General features: G+C 36.4%; 2 protein-coding genes across 4 annotated transcripts; one reads left to right on the forward strand and one right to left on the reverse strand.

Moving 5' to 3' along the window:
* Positions 1-1855: 1855 nt before the first annotated feature.
* Positions 1856-8754, forward strand: LOC141838973 (heterogeneous nuclear ribonucleoprotein 1-like). 2 transcript variants are annotated; one of them, XR_012602672.1, is made up of 3 exons: positions 1856-2178; positions 6646-7904; positions 8475-8754. XR_012602672.1 is itself a non-coding variant. In XM_074726611.1 (2 exons), exons 1-2 carry the CDS (start codon positions 1957-1959, stop codon positions 7816-7818), a joined length of 1395 nt encoding a protein of 464 aa, XP_074582712.1. In that variant the 5' UTR covers positions 1856-1956; the 3' UTR covers positions 7819-8250. The 2 variants fall into 2 exon arrangements, 1 of the variants encoding a protein (XP_074582712.1); XM_074726611.1 differs by lacking the exon at positions 8475-8754 and having other exon boundaries at positions 6646-8250.
* Positions 8755-11026: 2272 nt separating this feature from the next.
* On the reverse strand, positions 11027-20798 carry LOC141840699 (uncharacterized). 2 transcript variants are annotated; one of them, XM_074728755.1, is made up of 3 exons: positions 20512-20798; positions 18743-20331; positions 11027-11764 (listed from the first exon to the last, which is right to left on the reverse strand). In XM_074728755.1, the coding sequence occupies exons 2-3, from the start codon at positions 20276-20278 to the stop codon at positions 11381-11383; spliced, it is 1920 nt and encodes a 639-aa protein (XP_074584856.1). In that variant the 5' UTR covers positions 20279-20331; positions 20512-20798; the 3' UTR covers positions 11027-11380. The 2 variants fall into 2 exon arrangements, with proteins under 2 accessions (XP_074584856.1, XP_074584855.1); XM_074728754.1 differs by having other exon boundaries at positions 18743-20403.
* Between the last annotated feature and the right edge of the window lie 1206 nt (positions 20799-22004).

Consider the following 22004-nt stretch of genomic DNA (forward strand, 5'->3'; position numbering starts at 1 on the left):
TTGATTCTTTATTTTAATCAGACTACACATGGCAGTTTCCTATGCATGGTTATTAGACTAAATGATTGAGTATTTCAAACTAGGATGGTAAATAAGCAAGTTTTATATTATTTAATTCGTTTGTTAAGGTAATCTAGCAAAATGGTTGTTGATATATCAAGTTGTTGAAATGGTTGTTTAAATTTGATTTGATATATATTTTTTTTATAAGTTTGAGTTTAGTTCAAACTTGGTTAAATGAGTGGAGCTTTCTGTTATTTAAGTTTAATTGATAAGGTAATTAAGATAAGTCAAGCTGAATTTAAAATTGTTTAATTTTTTTAAAAAAAATATTTTAAAGCTTATTTAGTTAGTGTATTTGATATTATAATTTTGTTTGTTTGTTTTAAGTGATTCTTTTGTCTTATTAAGAGTTAACATAATTTATAAATTTTATTTGTGAAAATTATTTATGACTGTTAATAAGTTGAATAATTATGTGTTTAAATTTATTTATTTAATTTTTAAATTATTTAAGTTAGTTTATTTAATTAATCTGGTAAGTATTGAATGAAATGAATGAACAAGTTCCTGTAAGTCTCAAGATTATTCATGAACATTTTACATTTTGAACATTACATTTTGTTCTATTTCCAACTATAATTTCTTCTTGGTTCTCGAAATGCATTCAATTTTATTTATATTAAAATACTTTATAGGCCAAAATTAATTTATATTGATATATTCTTAGGGTGGTATGGTAGAGGAAGTCATAATCATTCAGATAGTTTTAACTTAAACATTTTAATAACTCAAAGTAAAAGTAATGTTAATCTTTTAAGATTTGAAATGTATTATTATTATTATTATTTATATGATATCTATTTTAAGTATCTAAGTTCATTTTTCCTCAGGGAAAATTAATCTATAATGCGTTATGATTTCCAAAGTTGTTCATACATACGATTATTAATACGGATCTTTTTCATATAAAAGAAACAATTAAAATAGAATTGCTTGAAACGTATTATTGGAAATCATTAAGGTACTTAAGTTAGAACTTTTTAATATAAAAAAATAACAAATTTCAACTCAATTTCTTTTTAGATAAGAGTAATGATATGCTGCATGGAAAAAGCCAGACTAATCACCTCGTAGAGGTAGAACAAATAAATTAACGGGTTAGCGATTGTGTTCTTTAATCTTGCTTTTGCTATTTTGCTGCGATTTCACATGAAAGAAAGAAAATCGCTATTCATCCCCTCTAGTGAATGCATCGGTCCCAATAAGATCTCTTTCCTGTAACATTTCAAGTTACTCCTCTTATCACAAGAAATTAATCTGTAATATATCATAATTTTTAAAATTATTTATATGTAAGATCATAATTATTAATACAGATATTTTTCATATAAAAAGAAACCTTTTATTACAACAGAAACGTATTAAATATATCTATGGGATCATTTAAAAATTAAAATAGATTTGCTTAAAGAGTAAAATTAATTTTTAAAATATTCATCTATTTAAAATTCTAACCTTAATTCTTCCTCTAAATATTTTATCACTGTATTAAATTTATCTATGGGATAGACCTGAAACGTATTATTGGAAATATTAAGGTACTTAAGCTAAAACTTTTTAATATAAAATAATAACAAATTTCAACTCAATTTCTTTTTAATAATTCTACTTTAACCAACGGAATAATATGTGTATTTTATTGGTTAAAATAATAAACATTTTAACCCTAAAAAACTTATATTAAAAATACGGAATTTTTAGAGCAAAATGTCAAAAAGGTAAATTGTGAGAGCAAAATGAAATTGCAGATTTAATAAACCCTAACCTTGACCCGATCGATCCCGCCCTTAACCCTCGGATCGGCGCACGGAAGCTCGTCACTTCTCCTCCTCCTCTAATCTTCCCACAGCCGGTGGCGGCGCGCCTCTCTCTATCTCTCTCTCAGTGAAGGCGATGGATTCGGACGAGGGGAAGCTCTTCGTCGGGGGTATCTCGTGGGAGACCACGGAGGAAAAACTCAGGGAGCACTTCAGCGACTATGGCGAGGTCCTCGACGTCGTCATCATGCGGGACAAGGCCACGGGACGCCCCAGGGGTTTTGGGTTTGTCGTCTTTGCCGACCCCTCTATGCTTGATCGCGTCCTCCAGGACAAGCACGTCATTGATGGCCGCACTGTGAGTTGTGTTTCTCCCTCTTTTTGGGGCGGTTCTTCTATCTTGTTTTCCATGATATATGCGTCTAGTTATCTGATTCTAGATTTGGCTGGTTTAGATGCAATGTAAATTTGTGATGGTTTAGGAGTGTTTTCCTCGTTTGTTACATCTATGAAACTCTTGAAAATTTGTGATGGTTTAAGGTTAACTCGAATGTTTGGAAAACGTAGTCCTTGCATGCTCTTGCCATCGCATGCTCTACTAGTCTAGTTGATGCTTAGTTGGTTCTATTTTGGTAGAATTTGGGGATCTACTTTGACTGTTCTCTTTTGAAAATTAAATTTTTTTTTCCTTGGCTAGCTTGTCTGTCTTCCAATTCTTTGTTACATGTATTTAGTTGGTTGAACTAATTCATTTATGTAGATATATTTTCCATTTATGCTTGTTTGTTTATTTTGTTGAATGGTGAATATGTGAGCAGATACTTATGGGTCAATAACTTGAGCGGCATGTCCTATGTTTTGTGTGGAAACCGCAGGATTAGAAGGGTAGGATTTGTTCTCATAATTATAATTAAAGTGAAATACGTTGGATTTTTTTTTTTTTTGGAATAATGCCATTCCAAGGGGAAAATAAATATTTGCTAGAAAATTGATCAGTTAATTCGATACAATAATTAATAAATGGGAGTTAGAACTTGCATCTAAAATAAATTACTACAAGCAAAGGAGATATACAATTTAAATAATGAAAAATCCAATATTTCACAATTGCATCCAAAATATCTTGGAAAAAAAATTAAAACAAGACCAGATATAATCTGTTTGTTGTGATTGAATCCAAAATGGTTGTAAACCGAACCTATCATTAGTTCCCAACCAGATTTGTTTCTGTCCATGATTGGCAATTTGCTTGTTTTCCTTATAATTTCATGTTAGGACATTTTTTTATACGTGATGATAAACAATTGCTTGCTTACTTTTAAAGTTTATGGTTCATTTCTTATCCTATGCCTATAATATTGTGGGCTTCTTGTTCTATCACATGACTGTGTAACCATTAATTGGAAGCAAGGGAACTAATCTTGAGAAATGTAGTATTTTAATTATTATTTGTGCCTACTTTTTGTTGTTCCTATCTTGATAGCATCTGAACTTGTATCAGTTGGTTCTTGCTACTTAGTATAGATATGTGGTATGAGAATACAAGCTATTAGAAATCCACAGTTTGGTACATCTATCACAGATTGGATAAACAACTACAGAAGGACTATTTTCCATGAGTTAGTGATTTTTATTTCCACCCTTGTATCATTGTCCATTCTTACAATAATTTAATCAGTTAATTCTTAATATCAAGCTGATTGATTTGTGACCTTGTTATTCAGGGGAGATCAGGTTACCTGTTTGGACTTTGGCACTTATTACTTATAAGTTACTATGTAATCATTTCTTGTTTATCTATTTCTTTAGATCTTTATGTATCACACTGAATTGTGTTTTAGGACTTTAGAAATTGTGTTTGGCTGGTATGTTGTCCAGCCCACTAGATTTTTTTTCTTCTCTTTTTTGGGTTGAACCAATCAATGATCTAGAAAAATACACAAATGAATGGACCGAGCTGGCCTCCAAGCCCCAGTTCAACTGATCATTCTTATTTATTTTTGAAAATATTGCACTTTTTATTGATAATTATTATAAATCATATAGTTGTAATCAAGGGGGTTTGTTAAACAACACGTCTAGAGGGTGCATCTGCTGAGGTATTTTTTTGGAAACAATTTATAATGATACTAATAACAAGAATGAACATAATTGCAGAAAATAAAATTAGCTTGGGCTGAAAGATACATTTGCCATGCAGAATTAGAAGTAATTTAATACATCAAGAAAGTATATAGCTTATCTAGTTGTGGCTTTGAAGTTAAACTTCTACTCCCCATTAGGATTAATTATTAAACTAGTATTCACAAATGTGCTAAAAATTATGGGTAAGGTACTTAGGACATTGGACGATATTATCATCTAGTATATAGCCTATTTCCTTAAGATATATTCTCCATTGCCTTTCTTTGCATTCATTGCTTTTGTTGCTCATTTTAAATGAAAATGGATTCATGGAATTGCAACAATAATGTTGGATTACAAAGTTGTGGTTCCTTTAATGAGAATTTTACTATTACCAACATTTCGCATTTGATTATGATGATTGAGATTTATGTTATTGTATGTCTTGGTTTCAGAAAATATGAAATGTAGTTTCAAAAGATCAGAAGGGTTGATTAAGATGGATGAATATGAGATTTGTTAGTAAAACTTTTTGATATGTTGAATCTATTATTTAGACATCATTTATAGGATAAGGGTGCTTTGTTGAAATGAAGAGAAGCGCCCGGAGTCTTGCGTGACTGTCATGTAGTCCTTACATTAAAAAATATTCTAACACTGTTGTCCCACCATAAAGTCTTTATGAATTTAAGTGTTGGGTTGTTTGGAAACATGGAAAAAATATAGCATAGATGAGAATGCTAAAATAGAGCAATTTGACGGGGCTACAATATGCGATAAAATAAGAGAAAATAGGTTAAGATGATATGAACAACTTCAAAACAATCCATAAATTTTTATGCATTTTAAGCTTTTATACTAGTTGAATCAATTAGAGCCCAACATGCAATGGGTAGTAAGAACAAAAGAAAATTCTTGCTAATGTTATAAAAACTAATTGAATTGATTTTGAACATTACATAGAGCTCAATTGAGAGATTAGATTCATATTTTGGCCCCAAATAGTTGGGCTAAATACAGCTTGATGATACTGATTCTGATGGTGATATCTTGGATTCCTTCTGCACCTCTTCTCTCTGCTTCTCTTTCTCCAATTTTTTCTTTCTTTATTTTTCATCAGTATCAGCCTACCCTAGTCAAGGTTATTTTATGATGCAACTTCCCACAAGCACCGATACTTAACTATCATTTTAGGAAGGATCAAAATGTATTATGGTACATTTGAGTTATCCTTACTGAGCTTGCTCAAATGATGGAAGGTAACTATAACCTGGTTCTAACTGTGCCTTAAGCTTCCCTGTTGATTCTGTTTTAGCTTATGTATGATTTTGATCGTAACTTGATTGTTTGATGTCAAAGTTTCAATTGAGTTATAATTAGGTTGATGCATGATCATATAAACTTATTTGGTGAGCAGAATCCAAGTTTCTGACATATTGTTTGATAGTTATAATGGTGACCACTTCTTAAATGTGAGAGTACATGCTTGGAACTCCCATGCATTCCATGAGTTATCAATTAAAAATCAATTTAGTATTTTATCAAATGCAGAGAAGCAACATGTTTTTACTCTGGTATAACTTTTGCTTAAATGCATTTGATGTTCCTAGGTAATTAAAACTAAAAAGTAATGGAGTTTTTAGTTCTTTTTGAGCTTTTTTGAATAAGTAGGTGAATTTTAGCCTGGAGTGTCACATTTTGGATGTGTCATTTGTCTACTTGTCCTCCTTTACCAAGCTGAGCCGAACCATCAAAGTTGTGCTACGTATTTTCTCCGACTGTATGCTGTGTTTTACTCCCTTGGAAAGAACTAATTGGAGGCAAGGGAAAGAGAAAAAGTCTTATTCCATTTTGCTCGTGCAAGGACAGTGGATCCTTTTTCCCACCAAGAACAGATTACAATCTAAAAATGGGTGGAATAGGAGAGAGAGAAGGAGGATGATGTGGCTTCATCTCCCTTACACACTACTACTTCCCCTTATTTCCTTTCTATACACCTTCAAGTAAACATCACAAAGGATTTCTCTTCTTCCCTTATCTCCTACTCCCACTTCTTGCTTTTGCCTTCCTCCATAATTCCTTCCTTGCGAGTTAACAGAACTTAATCTCATAATTCTCATTCCTCAGTCTACAAACAAGATGAAGTCATTAACCCTTTGTCTTGTTTCTCAGATAATATTTATCCTTCCTATCATTTCTTCTTAAATTCTCTATTTTTCACTTTTCTCTTTTTTCTATTATGACATATCATGGACGATGCTCTATCCCTTTAGGAAAGGAAGTTCTTGATTGACATCAAATATCTATCAGGATGATATTCGTAAATCTGGCTTATTTTGGCTGTAAGGATGATAAAATTTGACAAAATGATTAATCAATGTTCATGTGGTTAATAAGTATAATTTCTCCTGTAGTTGCGATTTTTCTTCTTTTAGAAATAATTCACCACCAAAAATTACTAATTCAGCTTAGATAAATGTAATTTGCTATTTTTTCTGTCTGCTTAATTCCCTATTTCAGGTAAAATTGTGATGTTATGTTTTGAAGATTTATGTTCTGCTGCAATTACGAACCTTTGCTTTGCACTACATTAATATGAATCATATATCACCTTTTTGATGTGTGTGAGTGAACTGCACTTTCATTTTCATTTGCTATCAATGTTATATTTGTCTGCTGGACTTTCTGATTTGATGAATAGGTGGAAGCCAAAAGGGCTCTGTCGAGGGAAGAACAACAAACATCTCAAAGATCTGGAAATCCCAATTCTGGAAATTCTAATGTTGGTAGGTCAGCTGGAGCAGGTTTTGGTGCAAACATAAGGACCAAGAAGATATTTGTTGGAGGCTTGCCTCCAACTCTATCAGAGGATGGGTTTCGTCAATACTTTGAGGCCTATGGCATGGTGACTGATGCAGTTGTGATGTATGATCAAAACACTCATCGCCCTCGAGGCTTCGGCTTCATTTCTTTTGAATCAGAGGATACTGTAGATAAAGTTCTTCAGAAGACTTTTCATGATCTCAATGGAAAGGCTGTGGAAGTTAAGCGTGCCCTTCCGAAGGATGCAAATCTAAATACTGGCAGTGGCCGACCTATGGGAAGTGGATCTCATCATTCGTATGGTGGTTCAAGTGGTAATGCTAGTTCTTATGATGGTAGGACAGATGCTAATAGGTACATGCAACCCCAAGGAGCTGTTGGTGGCCTTTCGGCGTATGGTTCCTCTGGCTATGGTGCACCTAGTTATGGGTATGGAGCAACAAACAATGGTGTTGGCTATGCAGGTTATGGTGTGGGGGGTTATGGCACTGGTGCCACTGGATACACTGGACCTGCTGGTGCCTACGGAAATCCTAATGCTCCGATGTCTGGTTATGTAGGTGGCCCTCCAGGAGCTCAAAGAAATCTCTGGAATAATCAGGTTCCTGGTTATGGTTCTGCAGGATATGGTGGAGCTGCATCTTATGGTCCAGCATCCTCATGGAATGCTTCAGCACCAGGTGGCGGGTCTGGTACAACACCGACCGGTCAAAGTGGAACCTCTGGGTACATGGGCCAAGGTTATGGATATGGTGGATATGGAGGGTCAGAAGGACCTTATGGTAATCAAGGTGGTTACGGGTCCTATGGTACTCGTGGTAGTGGTGGCCCTGTTAATAATTCTGCAGGCAATGCAGGAGAACAAGGAGGTTCTGCTTACACAGGTGGAGGTTATGGTAACGCAAGCTCGGGTTATCCCAATTCTTGGAAGTCAGACCCTTCACAAACTGGGTCATACGGATCTTCTCAGGTGAATGGCCCTCCTGGCGGTCCAGCTAGTTATGGAGGTGGTTATGCTGGTCCTCAAGGTAGGCAAGTCCAGCAGCAGTGAGTGCAGGACCTTGACTGGAAGTTCACCTCCAGTGCTCATTGGACTTCATCATATCTGGCGTTTATGGAGAATTGAATTTATCCTGGGTTGGACTGCTTGATCTCAGTAGTTTAAATGCTATTCTCACTTGATATCATCTGAGTAGTTTACCTATCATTCTCATCTTCGTAGTATAAATCAGTATTCCGAGGAGTAGTTGATACCTCTTAGTACCATATTTAAAGCTTCTCCCCTCTCTATGCTTGGTGTGTTTCTACTGCTATACTTATGGAAACTTTCATTTGCTCTCTGCACCTCTAGTAATAAGCAAGAGTAGTTTATGGACTTCTTCAGTTTGGATGTAGTTTAACTTTAGTATGTATTGTATGGCTAGTTTTAACATTTGTATTGTCATCCTTACTATCTATTTCAGTGTGAGTTTTCTGGTGAAAACTTAGGCGTATGCGATATTTGTCATTATGTAGTGATGGTACTTTATTGATGCAGCATCAGTAGCTTTTGGTGTAAGATTAGCGTAGCAGATTAGAGTAATAGAATACCGAGTAATGGAGGCTACTTACAGCAGAAGTAAACTATTGTTAAGGAATATGGCAGCCTAGTAGGTTAGATATTTGTCAATGGCATAATTGTTCTTCCCTTTATGCCCTTTTGGACAGGCCTCGCAGCAGAAGCACTTTCGCCCCACCACCAAATCGAAGCCTTTTACAGGTTGAGAGAGAAGCGTTGTCGAAGAGAGGTCAGAAGCTTGTGGTGTTTGTTTGAAGTCAGAACTCTTGTCATTGGTGGTTTGCATTATTCGGAAGTCATTATGCTTCTTCACAAAGGTGTTGTGCTATATCCTTTGCATTATTTGTTATGTCAACATCGTTGTGCTTGCTGTGATTATTGCATGAAAACAATGGAGGTTCTCGACGATAACATGATGAATTTTCCGGCTATCTGGTGTATCAGCAAAATATTGCCCTAGTTCAGTGCCGGATTTGAAATGATTTGTTTTGCTAGAAAACTGAAGTTTAACATGGAAACAACAATGTATTGTGGCACTAAATGTTTTTTTTGCCAAAGTTCTCTCATACTCTTTGCGACCATAAATAATATTTATGAACTATATCGTAGCCTATTTGTTTTTGGAATTAGGGTAGGTTAATGCTTCCTTCTGTTTATCAGAATGTGCTGTAGTTAAATTAACAGCAGCTCTCATTAGATCAATTGGATTTTGATCCTTGTTAATACTGATAAGTGAGTGTTTTCACTCAGTCTTGCATTGTAGTCGATCAAAATGTCTAGTGTGTGACAATCTAGCATACTAGGAAAAACTAGCACCAGTTTAGATTGTAACAACCCGATCTCATCGGAGAGATGAGATCGGGGCTTTGAACTCTTGCCGAATTTGCTGAGAGTTTGCCTCTCCCATTCAGAGATGGAACCTTTGATCACTCATTCGTCTGAATGGAGAGAGCAAATGGTGAAGGTGTTTCAGGTGCATTGTGGGGCTTTAATTTGTTTGATGGACAAGCGAATGAATGAAGAGCCATAGACTAAACTCAACTAATGGAGAATTCGCAGTTTGAGCCATGAAGAGGATCTTTGATCATTCTTGAGGGAAAAAGAGCCACTGTAGGGCAAGTTTAGTGTTTGTGTTGGCAGTTGAGTGCTAGTTTCCTTCGACATGGTGTCCCTCGGTAGTAAATCTATTGATCCTTCTTCAAACATTAAGGCAGTGTCTTGGTAGGGATAGCCTAAATCTATTGTCAATCTGTCAGAGGACCTTAAGAAACTGGCATTGCTGGCTATGTTGGGTGACTTTTATAGTGGTTGATCGACCAAGAAGTAGTTCACTGAAGCAAAAGAGTGGAACATGGGATAAATTTCAGCATAAGGTGGAATCTGCTATCTTAGTGGTTTTACAAGATTGGTCCCATGATTATTTATAAGGAGGTAAATCGAGAAGTTGCAGTTGGCCACGACGGAGGAAAGCATTGTTTCGATTTTGTCGTGATTCGACCCTTCAACTTGTTTCAACAAGTTCATTCTGTCATGGGATGACTGTTGTGTGCACTTCTCGATTTATTGGTGTCCCGGAGGCATGGGATAAACAAAGCCTACAATTGTACACTACCAATTGCCATTTTGACAAGACTAATGTAGTGGTGGATGCCCTAAGCAGTGTACACTATCAATTGCCATTTTGACAAGACTAATGTAGTAGTGGATGCCCTAAGCAGAAAGTCCGCGAGGATGTTAACTAAACTCGGAGTTGTAGTGTGAAAATCGACAAATGTTTTTAGAGTTGGATTTAATTTTGGTTAGTTAGACTGAACACGACTTCTTGGCGCCTCTTATGAGGCAGAATCATCCTTAGTGATGCAGATACAAGTGGTTAGCAAGAAGATCCTCACCCTTAGGTTGTGGGTAAAAAGATAAAGGCTCTAAACTAGAGTTTACCCATAGATAGTTCGAATTTTAGGGTTTTAGAATAGGCGATGTCTCGGAGTCGCATACTATTTACGATGAGCTACTAAAGGACTCTCGCACTTCATTGTAACACCTCGACTACATGAGAATGTTCAGAAAATTAAGAGATTTTGTTTTTGCTTTAATATGGCAAACCAAGTAGGGCATAACATTCTTGAGCGGAAGTGAGAAATGGATTGCATTGATGGAATTTTGAGTAAGAAAGGGGAATTCCTCGACTTGGGTCATTGTGGACTGTTTGACCAAGGATATAATTCATCCTTGGCTATTTGTTAAACTCACTCACTAGATTGCATCCTTGAGCTTTATTGCAGAGAGATCGTCAAACTTCATGTCATCCCATCTTGTTCGTATCATTTCTAATCATACCTCACATTTTCCCTTGAGATTTTGAAGAATCTTACAACACATTGCGTCTTTCTTCATCTCACTTGTAGTGTGCCAAGGCACACCATTCAACTTTGGAGTATCTATTCCTAAGATTGTGTCCCAAAACCCTATACTCTGAACTTAAAATCCTAAATGTTACATACATCACAGGGTACACAGTTTAGGGTTCAAATTGCAAAGTAAACTCAATGCGGCAGCATGAAGTATCAAAATTCAGTACTCTAATGGAAACACAATATGCATGACTGAGAAAATTCAAATGATCTGAACATGTTCAAGAAATGACTGATAAATTTCATAATAAGACTAAATTATTTTAACTACAGCCAACAGTAAAAGAATCTAGAGATGGAGCAATACTCTAGACGAAATAATAAGTACATTGTTCGATAAATTATGGAAATTAACACAACTGGTTGTTTGTATGTGCACCTGAGAATTCAGGGTTGTAAACAATGCCCATCTTACAATCACTAGGGGGACCTTTAACCCTCTGCAAATATGAAGAAGATAAATTCTGCAACATAGATTTCTAACTGTCATTATCGAACTAGAAATGCAGTGTATCGCGGACTGCTTCCGTACGCTATACTGCCATTTACTAGTGGCATTCGGAAACTGGAACTACAAAAGCATGTAGTTATTAAACACTCCCTTGTTAGATCACCTAATTACCTGAAGTATAACATTCCATTTGCTATGCGAAACCATCCACCAACTGGTGATCGTCTGAACTTTTAGAGGATTGCTTTCTACTGGCAACCCACTTGCTCTTTCGCTTCTTGGCCTTCAGTCGACGCTTCTTTTCTTTTGCATCGATCCAGGTGTATTCTGAAGGAATTTGAAAAGGATCGATCTCATCTTTCAAGCTTGGCATTTCACAGCTATCACTAGTCTGCCCGCTTCGGTTGCCTTTCATCCATGAATACCAGGAACCTGATTCTTCTGTTTCCTTGGCTTTGCTTTCCTGGAGAAGGGTAGGGCTCGAAGGAGGGGTTGAGAATTCGTCTGATTGTTGGAGCTCTTTGAATTTGGTGAAGGTGACGAGGACCCGGATAGTAGGGACGATTGGAATGGCCAACTGAAATGGCAGAATTCACAGTTCAATGGTTGATAAAATGAAAACAGCATATGGAAGAACTGATCCATGCCCAAACCTTCAGAAAATTGTAGAAATAGGAATTCACTCAGGAAACGTAGCAATCAAATTATAAGCATTAAGACAATGTAAGCAATTAGCTACATACCACTGATATAATTTGCAACGACTAAACACTCATGTAGGACTCGATCTAAATTCATTAACTCTTAACAGTCCCACACCCTGGAGCATACTTATTGATCTATATCCAGCTTTTCTATAGAACAAAACAATCTTAAAAAGAAAAAATTGATAAGACTATTGTGGACTAGTTTCCAAAAGAGTTAATGGTTAGACTTGAAGTTGAAGATATTATTTGATTTGATACAGACATACAAGACCTTTTTGAGAAATCTTCTTCGTGAAGTTAGCAAAGATCAAGTGAAAGAGAGAAATTAAGCTTCCAGGACCCACTCTCTTAAATTAACATGGGAAGAGAATACAGAGTAAAATTGGATATTAATTCAAGAGAGGAGAGGATGTTCAAGAGGAGACTAATGTTCGAGAGGGGACTATATAATCAATCCTCTGACATTTACTAGAAAGAAAGATTACTAGAACAGAGATAAGAACTAATCTTTTGAGGTTACTTTCAATGGAAAGATTAATTAAAGTATTGTGGACATAAGAGATATTAGACTTCCAACATCTACTTTGAAAGAAATGCCAGGAGGAGATAAAGTTCATGTTCATTTTACTCACAGAGAGATGATGTCAAGAAAATGTAAGTAGAAGTTAATACTAACTTCAAGAGAATACAAATCTGGAAATTGATAGAAAATACCTAAACTTTCATCAAATCAGGCACACAAGATGATAGAAAGATGGAAAAAATGATGGGCATTTGAATCCTCCTTCAACTGGAGGGGAAATGATGCAAAAAAGGAGGAAATTTTAAATATGAGATTTTAAATTAAGCAGCTAAAATTTTATGGATTTTAAAAGTTGCAAAATTTTTATTTTTAGTTAGTCATAACAAATTTGGAATTTGTTTATTTATTGCTAAGTTTATATATATATATATATATATATATATATATATATATATAGGAAAATGCTAACTATTTCCATGTTTTGGAGAATTGGTCATGGTTGAGACTTTTAAAAGAGATCTCAATCCCTCCTCTTATTTGATTTTTCAGTTTAACAAACTTTGGAATTCTCTTCATGGGTTTGTTTGTCTCAGTACTGCATCAGAAAATGAAGAGGGAAAGACATACTGTTGCTTCAAAACTTTGATGAAAACATCTATATTCTGTATAATCAACTCTTCTTTTCTCGCTCTCTCTCTTTTTCATATCTAACACAAAGTATTTCCATACCCTTTTTCTAGACCCTACCATCAATTTTTGAGAGATAAAAACCAATGTTCATAGTTTTGCTGTAATACAAACTTACGATGTAGATCTAGAGCTGAGTCCATGCTTGTTGATCCAACTGCCCCTTGATCTTGGAACCTCAAAGAAACAACTGTGAGGATTCTAGATCCCAGGCAACAATTGAAGAGGGAAAATGGAAGAGAAAGTGATTTGGAGGTATGCTAGATTCAAATCTCACAGATTAGAGTGGTGACTACAGCCAAAGGGCCTGAGTTGAAGAACTGTATCAGGCCTTAAGAGATACAGAGATACAGTCGCATATCAAAGGGAGTTGCATAATCAGAGATGAGGTTCAGGGATAAAGAGGAAAACCTCAAATCCTACTGTAGGACAAACCAGCATGAATTTTGGCCTTGTCTTTTGAGTCCACCCATATCTGTAACTAGTGGGAGTAATTACCGAGCAGTTATTGTCAGCTTCTTGGTTGTTGACAATCTCATCAGTGCCCTTGTTGGTGGAGATTCTCCATAAGAAACCAGCAAAGGGGAGGATAGAAAAATGAAGTAGCAAAAGAGTGTATTCAAGTTGTGTCACTGAGGAATGGGGCAGTGAGTGAGCAAAGAGGGAACCAGGATTTTGGGATAAGTGAGTGACTGAGGTCGCACCATCACACAACATTACTACCTTTCCACAGGAATGAAAAATAAGAAACCTAACACTAAAGTGTTGGCCTACTCCAATACCAAGTTAGAGGGATAAAATAAATATTAACTAATAATACTATGGATGACAATGATTACCCAATAAACAATTGTCACATACCTAATATTTACATTAGGTTCTGGCACACGATTGTATTTTATAATCGGGTTTAAATAGGCTTTGGATTCACTTAAAATAGTGGATGCCCAGGAATACTTGCATAGTTACCAATTTAAGTTGAGTAATTAGTGGTCGATAATCATTTTATTTATTTCAGGTAGAGATCAGATGGTAGTAGGATTAGTACCTGAACCAGATATTTAGTTGAGTTGGAGAAGTGGATAATTGATCAGGTCATGGTTTGTCTCGTCATTATCATCATTATCAAGCTATGTTTCACCCAACTATTTGAATGAACTATGAATCTTATCCTTCCATTAAACTTTATGCAGAACTATATCACTAGTAATATTCAAATTAATTGCATCATTTTATATTAAATTAACTAATGTTTTATTTGGTCTCTCAACCCTTTCACACTCCATTCTACTAGATTCAATATAAATAACTATAGAATATTAGTCATCCTTGAACATATCCATACAATTTCAATACATTCTCACTCCTTTTATCATATAGTGAAGCTACACCTAATTACTCTTGAAACACCAGTATTTTATTTTTGGGTTCAAGTAATACCCAAAAAGTGGATATTTGACTCATTGTCATTGCTAATTGTAACAGACAAAATACACCTTAAAGCACATTTCATGTAACAAAAAATTGAAATTTTTTATAAAAAAAAATAGAGGAAGATATAGAAATAACTATAAGAATGCTTGCTAGGATGTGAAACAAACACTGGGAAAGGAAGAAAAGGGGAACAAAGTCAGGCACACCATTAATGTAAGTTGGCTGCTTATGAGGTCTATTATAGCAGCGCGATGTTTGATTTAGAGGCCGATTGTTGTAATAGGTTAACAAAAAAAAAAACAAAATTGGATGTCATCCAAGAGCTCTGACCTGTTAATGATAAATATAAAAAAGTTCAAGTGCATGAATTCTTTATGGATGCACTGCAGGCTCAAGTATGTGAGTGTGATTAGCAGCTACAAATTATGCATAAAGGATAGTCCGGTGCATGAAACTCCTGCTAATGCGGAATCTAGGGGAATGGTCTATTGTACGCAGTCTTACCCTATTTTGCAAAAGGTTGTTTCTGTGATTCGAACCGTGACCTCCAGATCATACAACTTTATCGTTCCGCCAAGGCTTCCCTTCATATTAAAGATAATTAAAAAATGCAATTGAAATAAAAATTTTCTTGGATCATTATTGCAACTTCACACTACACCATAATTAATTATATGATATGTAGGTCCTCATTTCACGACTATTCCAAATATTGAAGATTTGGTTGTGTACCTGAATGATTTATGTAGATTTTGTCTTCCACGGAAAGTAGCATAATGCTAATTATAATAGAACAATTGCAATGAAAGAAGTGGTTAATTAATTAATTAATCCCAATTTTTTAAAAATATTTCAAATTCATCCAAAAGTTTTATTTACTTTTATGTATCCCAAACTTTTTAAATTTATCATTTTTAATCTGAGAACTTAATGTCATATTCTACATGGTATTAGTGATGACATGGATCTTGCTAATTAGAAAATTTTGCCACCTCATGCCCACCTTAGATTATATTTGACTACCTTGAATCTACACTCAGTTTATCACCCACACTTCCTGCTCGCATCACCTCCCGTTAGCACTCACAGAACTGGCTGCATTGGTCAATGATTTATCTGTTGAGTTTGTGATGACCAAGTCAATTGCCTGATAGTCTCTCAGCATCCTTGAGAGCTAGAAGTAGCAAAGATGGAAGTCTTGGTTGTAGACAAGTCGACATCTACTCCATAAGCATGTAGTCTATTGGATTAGCAAGGGCATTACAAACAGCAGTGTCTCCATTGACAAGAATCTTGTTAAAGAAAGGTCAGTTGTTAGGTTGGGCATAGCAGCCTAGCGGCTGAAAATTAGCAAAGGCTTGAGAAGACGGGATAGAAAGGGAGAAGACAAAAGGGAGGAATAAAAGTGGAGATGTTTCTTAGTGTTAGGATTTACACACTACAATCTGAGGCTTAAGTGAAGAGGCAAATTTTTGTAACTAATAAGAATCATATCTTATAAATGAATGAAATTTTAATGTCTGGTTAAAAATGATAAGACTAATTAATTAACCCTAGAAGAAATCCAAGAAATTAACTTGAATGGTGAAAACCAGGTTTTGCCATGACAAAACAACTTATCAGAGAAACAGAAACCAACACTAGTCATACTAAAGATAAACAGTTGCCACATCAACTGTTTATTAGGCCATCCGAGAATAAGTGAGTCATAATACCATCCCCTCTTTCATGTAAAAACAGAAGTTAATGGGCGGACCCAAGAGAAATAATAAATAGCTTCACTGACTAACAGTATCTGAGATAACGGACGGACCCAAGAGAAATGATATATAACTCCACTGACTAGCAGTGTTCTCAAAAAATGTAGCCAATCAGAAACAAGAAAAATCATATCACTGCACAAGAAATATTTCAATCCATGCAGAAAGAGTTAAAATCATCATTTATGGTAAAGGCAGAAAATGCTATTCAAAAAAAGATCACCCAACCTGTCTAAATTAATAGGCGTTTCAACTCAAAAAAATTATTCCATCTATAAAGAGATCACCATGCCAGTCAAGTGCTAGCATGCCCTTTTTTCCATTTACAAAAAAAAAAGGCTTTTCCATTGCAATATAGTTATGCAAGAATTCACTATTATGACACTACTGAATATATTCAACATGGCCATTGAAAAAAAAGTTTTCCTCTCAAAATTTATGAAAATTTATAGTTTAACGAAGGGCATTCACAAGTTTCTCCATGGTCAAAAAACTATTAAACAAACTAATGAAATTTAATAATGTAGTCCTAGAAGAGCCAAAAGAAATGGAATACAGAGAATCTACGTTAACATATCTATATTTTCATCAAGTTGTCTTTTAGCTCTTTAGCCACCACAATGAGATAGGCTAAAGAAGAAACATAAGGTTATAGAGGCCATGATCCAGATAGCTGCACATGGACTAAGATTGAAAGAGCCTATGATGAACAAGATAAAAATGAAAATCACATTCGATATGAACCAGTTCAATTGAAGTTGGGTTATATGTACAAAGAAAAGTTTTGACAGAGCAATTAATCACCATTTTGATGTTGATTTAATTATTTTTGTTGAGTTCATATTTATGCTAAATATGATTTTCTTATGCTTTAGTGGTGATTGTAAAACATCCTACCAATTAATGAAAAAGAGATCCATATGAGGCTAGACATAAGTAACTGCCAAGTTTCATCAAAAATGAGATTGAATGTCTAATTTATGGATTATGAGAGAGCAAAGGATAAAGTGTGGCTCAACAAAACTGCACAGTAAAATATCATCAGAAGGACAAAGCCACAGGCATGGTAAAAATTCTTTCCAAAATAGCTGATGCAGTTTGCTCGAATAAGTGAAAATTAAAATGATGGAAAAGAATCAATTTCATCTTATAGATGAAACAGAGATAACTACTGTAGACCAGTGTGAAAAGTAAAAGATCACCAGAACAATTTAAATAATGGATGCAAGTGGACAGCCTACAAGTGTATCAGCAGCAAGTAGCCCAGTTGCAGATTCTGTTCATTGGCAAGCACATACACTTTACATATGATAAAAACTGGAGCCTACATGTTAGCTCTGCTCATGACGTAAAATATGACATCTTGCAGTTGCATCCAGGATGGAGAATAGAAATTAGATTGATATTCTTCCTAAATACATATGTTTCCCTCTTGTTTTCTCTTGATTTTTCTTCCCTCCCTCGCTGGCCAGACGGTGTTTTACTGTACATTTTTCACATCTCCAAACTATCCAACGGTTTATCCTCTATGTGAGGACAACACCAACAATTAATGCAAAGGACTTAAAGGTCAGAAGCCCAGCAGTCACCTACAACTGCAACTGCTGCTTGCACCATGATGTTGGTAATGATTACTTGCATCCTCGTGGATGTATTTGCTCAAACATTATCAACATATCGTCAGATACTCAAGGGGCAGATTACTAGAATAAATAGAGAAACCAATTCTTACTTTAGAATTATGTTTTTTGCTTCTTTATTACCAAATAAATTTCATTCACCAAGAACACATAACAAAATATGCATTGGTAAAACACTGGGACTAAGCAAAGAAAGTTATAGTTTTGGAACAGCTATAACATACTAAAAGTAAAATTCAATATGACCCAGTTGAACTCAATTCTGCAGGTCACAAGAACCCTCAATAGTTTAATGACAATCGATGAACATGCTTTAGCAATATTTTTATTCAGATATTTTTTACCTCTGCTAAATTTCTCAATGGGGAATAATAGCTAATTTCCTAATAAGAATATGCAAATCTAGCAACAATCACTAGTAATCAGAAGTTCAGAATATATAACATGGATACAAAATAAAACAAATATGAATCAGAAAAACTAGTTTTCTATAAATGGAGGCATGGAAGAGAAACAAAGGTAAATGCATAATGAAGTTATGACAAATCTGAATAGACAAGTAAAATAGCAACACTGAAGAAAAAAGTTTATTTGGAGACAAAATCCAATTAAACCAAAAAAGGAAGACTTAATCCCAAATATCGACTTATTCAAAGTGCAGCTTTCACTTTTATTAAAACAATAAATTAAAAATAATCTATAGAGAAATCAACATTAAATGAAAACGTGGCTTTCACTTTACTGATATAAAGATAGATTAAAATCAAGAGCAGAATCAACTTAAAACATATACTGAAAAATTACCTTAACAGGAAATGTGCCTTGAGGCAGCTTTGTGGTCAAAAGCTCCCTGAGCCTCCTCACTGCCTTGACCTTGTTAGCTAAGACATCAAGTAGAGGAAGAAGCTCATCTGTTTTCAAAGGGAAATCATGAGTCAACCACAAAATTGGTCTCAAACCCTTCTTGAATTCACTTTCATGTTTGCTAGACTCGCTGTGACCACTCTTCTTAGTGCCTTTTTCTTTCCCCTTCTTAGCATCTCCTGTATCCTTTGCTAATTTGGTTTTGTGATGTCCATTCTCTGGAAACTTTGAGTTTCTATTTTTTAGGTCAGCTGTATCCTCAGCGCTATCATTCTTTGACGTCTTTTTGTTACTCCATACTGACCGGTTTTTCTTCTCCTTGGTAACACCACTTGACTCAGAATTTACTAGATTGTCATGTGACCCATTATTTCCTTCCAATTTATCAAAACCCTGAGAATTATTCATCCGAAGTGCTGAATCCAACTGCATCCTCTCCTCTGGTGTTAATATCTCATTGAGCTCTCCATCAACATCTCCACTATTGACCCTCCTTTCATGGTCCATGGTGAATAACTCCTGGTCGGTCATAGCACCAGGGACCCTTCTTGATTTGACACTCACCATCACATTAAGCATATCATAGACCTTTGTTTTCCAATTCCCAACCATTTCAGTTTTCTCATGTCGCCGCCAACTGAGATGAGGAATGAGCTCAGCTTGTGTTACATCAATCCCTGGCCTGTACATATTTGTCTGAGACATCAAAGCAACCTCATGAGCCACCTCTTTTTCTGTGGGCTTGGCTCCAGCTCCTTCAAGTGCATTTGTGATCTCTTTCTCCTTATGAGCAAGCACAATTAGAGACCCAGCAGGCAGCTGTGGATGCCCAGTCTCGGCAGGAGCACCCTGACCAAGGAAGAGGAAAGTCTGATCAGCACGCTGGATTCGGAATCCATCAAACCCTGCCAATGTCATGTCAGCTCTGAGATTTGGACCTCGCTTCCATATTCGATAAGTATCAGATGGTGCAATCCTCCCAATAAATGGGATCACTGAGCTCTCAAAGTTGAATGTGATCTCCATATAGAAATCCTGGATCCGTTCAATGGATGAAACAATGCGAGGGAGTCGACGGCACCACTTAGCCCAAGCACGGGGTTGGTAGTGCCGAGCAATAATCATGGCAATAGAATCTTGGCGGGTGCAAATAGCCTCCTGGAGTGCAGACCAGCCATTCTCGTTCTGAAGAGACCAATCTGCACCAGCTGACATGAGAATCTCAGCGGAGATAGGATCTCGAAGCCGGACGGCAAGGTGAAGAGGGGTCTCCCGATGGGGAACATCGCGGCGATCAATGACCGCGGTGACTGCATCAGCTGTGAGTTCGCCAGCAACGGATTCCTCCTCGGTGGTGACCTCCCCAGCCTTGGGGAGGTCAGGCAGTTCGGCGACGATCCGCTTGAGGCCTACGTGGTCTCTTCGTAAGACGGCAAGATGGGGCGGACTGTGACTGTACACGGACGGATCCTCCATCCCAAAATTTCCCTCCCTCTCTCTCTCCTCCCGTGCCCTACGGCCAGAAGCAGCTAACATACCATAACAAACCAACAAGTTCAGGGAAGGTGAAAGACCAAATTTTGGAAGCAAAATCTCTCATTCTGCCGTCCAAATCAACAAATCCATTATTTATTTTATAAAAGAAGAAGAAGAAGAGGAATGTGAACCCTAAAAGGGTTAAAAGAGAGCACAGATCGAAGCCGTTTTACCTCTCGCCTTCGCCGGATTCTACTGCGCCATCCCGAAAATAGAGAATCACATCCAGCACCGAAACTGGACGACGGGAGCAAGCAAAGCTCCGGCGATCTGTAAGGGCGGGAAGAATAAAACTCTCCCGACAGATGTGGGCATGGATCCAGGAATAAGACCCAGCCCGCCTCCTTCAGGAAGGGAGATCTGCGATGATTGCGACAAAAAAATCCACAGGCGGAGAAGAAATCGGAGGAGATTTGAGCCGGAGGAGGTGCGGGAGGTGCGGGAGAGAGATGAAAAGGGATAGGAGGAGGAGGAGGAGGAGGAAGAGGAAGGAGAAGATTTATTTTGCGAGGGAATCACGGGAATTACCATTTCCTTTTTCTGGTACTGTCACGGGCCCCACCTTCCAGTCCCAACGGCGGCCTGTGACGGGCATTTGCTCAAATTGGTACGGACTGAAATGGCCCAAAGATGGGGAAGCGAAATAGAAATAGAAATAAAAATGAAATAATAATAAATTTAATATATTATGTATTTGATTGAAATAATAATCTCTAGATATAACTGAGTTGGTTGAGAGGGTAAAAATTTAAATCTCGATGAAATTGAGTAATATTCTCTTTTGTCATGACTGTTGGTGCCTCGATTAATTTTGATGTAATCAACCAAATTAAGTTAGGTCCTGTGTTATTCTAATCACTTTGCTAAGTGTGCAGGAACTTAGGTACGGATGAAGTCGAGCGTAGACGTAGCAAACGAGAGGGATTGTGCGGGGAAGTAAACCGACGGGCTCGGTACAATCCGAGGGACGTAGAAGTTATGGAAGAGTACGTCGGTGGAGCGAGAAGGACGTGTACGAAGTCCGAGGGACGAGAAGCCGGGAGGAAGTACACTCGAGGGGCAAAAGGTCGGAGTCGCGTTCGGATGAGCCTAACTCCGGTTGGCCAGAAATCATCCAACCAAAGATTCTATAAAAAGTCAACAAAAGTCAACAAAAGTCAAACTGTTGACTTTGACCGTTAACTTTGACTAAAGAAGAAGACTTAGACTTGGACCGTTTGGACGTGGCGATTGAAAAAAAAGAAGAAAAATAATAATAATAAGATTTATCTTTTATAATATAAAAGATAAATGTTTATTTTTTTATTAAAGATAATTCTTTTTATCTTTTATTAAAGATAAAATTTATCCTTATTTACTCAACGGCTACGATCAAGCCTATCTCTGATCAACGGTTAAGATCGCATCAACGGATCAACGACCAAGAGAAAGTTCATTTATGATTAACGATCTAGATCTATTCTCTTGGGCTATAAATAGACTTAGAGTTTTAGAGTTAAATCATCAATTACTTTTATTGTTCTCTCTAAGTCGTTGTGCTACAATTGTAAAGACTTCTCCGCCTAAAGGAGTTCTTATTGAGTGTTCACCGCGTTGGAAGCAATGATCCAGTTGCAACCAAATTTTGTTTTAAAAGACTTGTGCGATTCTGTTAAGCCGTCTATTC

Source organism: Curcuma longa, chromosome 11 (genome assembly GCF_044706935.1).
Source record: "Curcuma longa cultivar G26 ecotype Majalengka, Jawa Barat chromosome 11, ITB_CL_G26_1.1, whole genome shotgun sequence".
Classification (NCBI taxonomy): Eukaryota; Viridiplantae; Streptophyta; class Magnoliopsida; order Zingiberales; family Zingiberaceae; genus Curcuma; species Curcuma longa.

Bases quoted from the DNA above. Each gene is read 5' to 3' on its own strand.
- LOC141838973 (XM_074726611.1), top strand. From the start codon at position 1,957: ATGGATTCGGACGAGGGGAAGCTCTTCGTCGGGGGTATCTCGTGGGAG. The intron at 2,179-6,645 runs GTGAGTTGTGTT...TTTGATGAATAG, and splicing joins ACGTCATTGATGGCCGCACT to GTGGAAGCCAAAAGGGCTCT.
- LOC141840699 (XM_074728754.1), bottom strand. From the start codon at position 20,338: ATGTTAGCTGCTTCTGGCCGTAGGGCACGGGAGGAGAGAGAGAGGGAG. The intron at 11,765-18,742 runs GTAATTTTTCAG...CTGCCATTTCAG, and splicing joins AAGGCACATTTCCTGTTAAG to TTGGCCATTCCAATCGTCCC.